Genomic DNA, 4704 nt, shown 5'->3' with positions numbered 1-4704 from the left:
AACTAACGAAAACATTAACTACAAAAAAGTGTAAAGCTTTAATTACACATGCATGATGTCTCAAGATTGCTAACCCGTAAGGGTGCACAGGTTAATGACTAGTGACATGAATCAAATGCACACAACTTCACTTGTTATAGTTAAGTGACTGAAAATGAATTACACTACTGCTAGCCGGTGAGACTGAATTTATCATCTAAATGTGAATATAAATTTGTTTGTTGATCATATGAATTAAGGTTAACATCATTTAAAACAGATTAAGGTACCTCTCTTTTGATCTGTGCATAACGCAAGTGGCCTTCAGGATTGTTATGTATCATTGACATGAAGACAACATGGTTAATTGGGAAACAGACAAAAACAACTCTTGACTGAAAATGAGATTAATCAAACACACAGAACATCACTCGTTACAATTAAATGGTTCAAAAGAAGAGACTGATTTTATTACCTAAATTCAGATACATAATATATTTGTTGATAATAGCAATTAAGGGCAGCATCTGTCAACACAGACTAAGGTATCTCTCTTATGATCTGTGTATAACACACGTATTATGCCAAAAGTTCATATACACATGTTTTTACAGGAAACTACTCCCTCCATTGCTAAATATATGTCTTTTTAGAGATTTCAAATGGACTACAACATACGGATGTATATAGACATATTTTAGAGTGCAGATTCATTCATTTTGCTCCGTATGTAGTCCCTTGTTGGAATCTCTAAAAAGACTTACATTTGGGAACAAAGGAAGAATGATTGTACTAGCCATTTAAACAACCGATTACATGCCCAAATAAGAAACTTATTGATGAATGAAACCAGAATGTCAAGTGCTACTACGTGCTTAAATAGCATTTCTGTGTTGGTCAACATCCCATTTTAAGGAAACGCCTCATGTTCCAACAGAACTAGACAACTGATAATCTCATTTAGCATGCAAAATCTAGAATGAGTAGGAACACTGAATAGCAAGTAGAAGGAACCTAAAAGAAGTGTATGTTTTCATGTAAGACCACGGGGAGGCGTCGGATGGGAGGCCGACCCGCATGAGGGGAGGCTGCAGCCAACGGATCAAAGCGGGTTGGGAGGACCATCTACGTGAGACATGAACAGGGAAGGGAGTGATGGCGGAGGAGACGGCGTGCATGCATGGGGCAGAGCCATGGCAGTTTAATGCATTTTGCGAGAGAATTGATGGTGTGCCTTGTTTCAAGGAGGAAGGCGAGAGATTAAAGGAACATGAGCGATTCAACATGATGAAATCGGCGGCGGCGGTGACTGGATTGAGAGGAGGAGACGTTGATGGGGCCGGCAATGGCGGAGGCGCGGTAGAGTGCGAGGATTTGGTTGGGTGTGTGGAAAGTCGATGTGTACGGTGTGCTCCTCTCCTCTCCTCTAAACGTTGGCGTTGGTTGGGCAAGACGAGAAACATTTGTTGGGCAAGAAGAAAAGTAGTGAAAGTCTGGGAGCTCCGGGGACTCAGTTGGTGGATATGGGCGACATTGGAGCTTCGTTAATGAAAGAATGGAGCACGTACATATTCAAAACACGGACTTTTGCTGGAATCAGGGAAGAAAGAAGAAGACGAAGAAGAAGCGACGGAGGCTACCATGGATGTTGAAACTTCCGAATTTGCCGGAATCGGTGAAGAAAGAGGAAGAAATATGGAGGGCTAGCTTAGCTTGTCGGCGCGGCTGGTGCTCGACGGACGGCCGGCCGTCCCGCGGACATGCATGCATGCCCGTCGGAGACGAGGACTCGGTGCACGTGGATGGACGGCGCCTAGGTTCAGAGGGAGATGTTGCCGGATTCCGGCTGGGAAACTCGACGGCGTGCGTGCCGGACGTTTGAGAGCTAGGCCGGGTCAAGAGTGCGTGCCAGCCGTTTCTGTTTTCAACTTCTTTTTTTTTGTAATCGTGCGTGAGGAAAACGATTCACGATCAAGCACGATTTCACGGGTGCGTTCGGCCGTTCCGTTGCGTGCTCTTCCTCGTTTTGGTGCGTACTTGCGTACGCGTACTACGTAGCATCAGGATCCGGAAACGGTTTTCCTCCATAAACGTTGTACGATGTAGGATCGAAACCCACTCGGCCTCTCTCGTACCACGAGTCCTCGATCGATCAGTGCTACCGCCTACCGCTAGTATATAATGAGGCAGCCTCCAGCTTGGATCTCTCCATCAAACCAAGCCATCCAGAGCAGAGGAGCGCTAATTAACCAACAACACCTAAGACCTAACTAGGCCAGATCCATCCAAGAGCCAACGAGAGAAGCTAGCAGATCGACAACAACATGGGGTGCTCCATGAGCCGCCTCCTCAAGACCACCGTCACGCTGATCATCCTCGTGCTTCTTCTCATGCCCGGGGCCTTAGCCGCCACTAGCTTCGATGCCTCACGAAGCCAACAGCTGCCGCTGCCGCGAGGGACGGTCAAAGGGCCGGAGAGCGTCGCCTTCGACGGCCAGGGCCAGGGCCCCTACAGCGGCGTCTCGGACGGCCGGATCCTCAAGTGGAATGGCGAAAAGCTAGGATGGACTACCTATGCATATGGACCCGGCTATGATAGCAAGACCTGCACGCCGTCCAAGTTCAGCCCGGAGACTGAGGCTGCCAGGGAGAGCCGCTGCGGCCGCCCGCTTGGCCTACGGTTCAATCAGAAATCGGGCGATCTCTACGTGGCCGACGCGTACAAGGGGCTGATGCGGGTAGCGCCGGGCGGCGGGGAGGCCACCGTGTTGGTCAACCAGGTTGACGGTTTTCCTCTGCGCTTCACCAACGGTGTTGACGTCGATCAAGTTACGGGTCAGGTCTACTTCACCGACAGCTCGATGAACTATCAAAGGTCACAACATGAGATGGTGACTCGCAGCGGGGACTCGACAGGCCGCCTCATGCGCTACGACCCACGGACATCGGATGTCACGGTGCTCCAGGCGGGCATGACGTACCCTAACGGCGTCGCGCTCAGTGCCGACCGCACCCATCTCGTGGTCGCATCTACCGGACCATGCAAGCTGCTGAGGCATTGGATCAAAGGGGTCAACGCAGGCACATCCGAGCCTTTTGCCGACCTGCCCGGCTATCCAGATAACGTGAGGCCCGACACCAGAGGAGGCTATTGGGTGGCATTGCACCGCGAGAAGAATGAGTTTCCCTTTGGTCGTGATAGTCATCGTCTCGCTGTCAGGGTCGGTAACGATGGGAAGATAGTCGAGGAGATGAGAGGGTCAAAGAAGGTGAGGCCCACCGAGATTATGGAGAGAAGCAATGGCAAAATCTACTTGGGTTCGGTAGAGCTTCCTTATGTCGGTGTTGTTAGGCGCAAGTAGAGAACAGTAGATGTATAGAATGCCTTTTTGTTTCTTGTTCTTATACCACTAAATGTAATATTTCAATTTGTTTTTTTCTGATTCGGACAACCTATTGTAATCCACATTTTCTACCAGCGAATCATTTGTTTTTTCCTCCATTTTAACATGTATAAATGCTAAATTCCATCATGTTCTCGGTAAGAGGCAAGCCAAAAAAAACTATGTATGGAAGAAGCACTAGAATCACAAATGATCCAGCGATTGTTGTGGCCTTCTGCCATGATCGATAGTTGGTCACCTCGTCGGCCAACGAAGGGCCCAAGCATCCATCAAACTTTACCCGTGCTGGCTTGCTGGCATCTTGATCAACTTCAACGAGTGCTACTTACTTTCGTCCGTCGGCCAGGTCCGCCGTCTTCGGGGGACCTGGCATGCCTACCGCGTCAGCCGGCATGGGGACATCCGCCGTCGTCTGCAAGAATGTACGGTGACCATGCCCAAACAGCTTTTGATTATGTCGTACTAGTATAGTCACTGGATGGATCAAACTCGATCGACATATACAATTGTTTGACGGTAACCATTACTGGTACAATATTTCCCGGCCTTTGTACGGCGCCCTGGCCTCCGCCGACCCTCGTTGAAGCCCCGCACCGCCACGAGTGTTTCGGACATGGCCGACTCCGGCGTCACCCATTAGAAACCCACCATCTCCGTGGTCGCCTTTATCTCACCGGCCGCCGAGGCTTGTCAGGACGACGCCATGAGGCCGGTGAGATCCATGACCGGGACGGAGAACTCGTGGTGGCTGTGGTAAAGAGTTGGTGTGTCGTCGAGGAGAAGGGACTCGGGTGGGTGGTGGAAGATGGCTGCGATTGTGTCTAGTGTCCACACCGGTGATCAAGCTGACTTGGTGGGATTGGAAGCATCATAATGACACCTTCTTCGATAACGATCATCATTAGTTTGCTCGAGAAGATCAAGTACGACGATCGGTCATGCACAAAGGTGGTGACCATGATTGTGACCACACTCCACCCAATTGTTGCTACTTAAAAGCGCAGCGTTGTACATTGGAGTGTTGGACCATCACTAGGGTTGTAAAAATACTTTATTTTCTCATGTTATCAAAGCATCAGGACATAAGCTTTTGCATTTTGTCCAAAAATAATGTAGCGTCTTAGCATACAAAAACTTTCAGGGCATATGTGTATATGTGAGCTGCACTTCATATTTGTGTAACTTCTAGATGTGTGGTTCTATAGAGCAGGAACCGCCGAGAATTAAAAATGTTCAGAAATAATGAACAAATTTGTTGACATTGGTTTATTTTTTGCATGCTTTAAAAAAGGTTATGTTGACATAGGTTATGTTGTATCTT

The 4704-nt window shown here is 48.5% G+C and overlaps 1 protein-coding gene across 1 annotated transcript; it reads left to right on the top strand.

The window, feature by feature from the left end:
- The first annotated feature begins 2118 nt into the window (after nucleotides 1-2118).
- LOC123059447 (protein STRICTOSIDINE SYNTHASE-LIKE 10) lies at nucleotides 2119-3741 on the top strand. The gene has a single exon (XM_044482024.1). The coding sequence runs from the start codon at nucleotides 2304-2306 to the stop codon at nucleotides 3339-3341; it is 1038 nt and encodes a 345-aa protein (XP_044337959.1). The 5' UTR covers nucleotides 2119-2303; the 3' UTR covers nucleotides 3342-3741.
- Nucleotides 3742-4704: the final 963 nt, after the last annotated feature.

Source organism: Triticum aestivum, chromosome 3A (genome assembly GCF_018294505.1).
Source record: "Triticum aestivum cultivar Chinese Spring chromosome 3A, IWGSC CS RefSeq v2.1, whole genome shotgun sequence".
NCBI classification, from domain to species: domain Eukaryota; kingdom Viridiplantae; phylum Streptophyta; class Magnoliopsida; order Poales; family Poaceae; genus Triticum; species Triticum aestivum.
The sequence above is the reverse complement of the archived record's forward strand: the minus strand, read 5'-3'. Positions and strand labels throughout refer to the sequence as shown.

Bases quoted from the DNA above. Each gene is read 5' to 3' on its own strand.
- LOC123059447 (XM_044482024.1), top strand. From the start codon at position 2,304: ATGGGGTGCTCCATGAGCCGCCTCCTCAAGACCACCGTCACGCTGATC.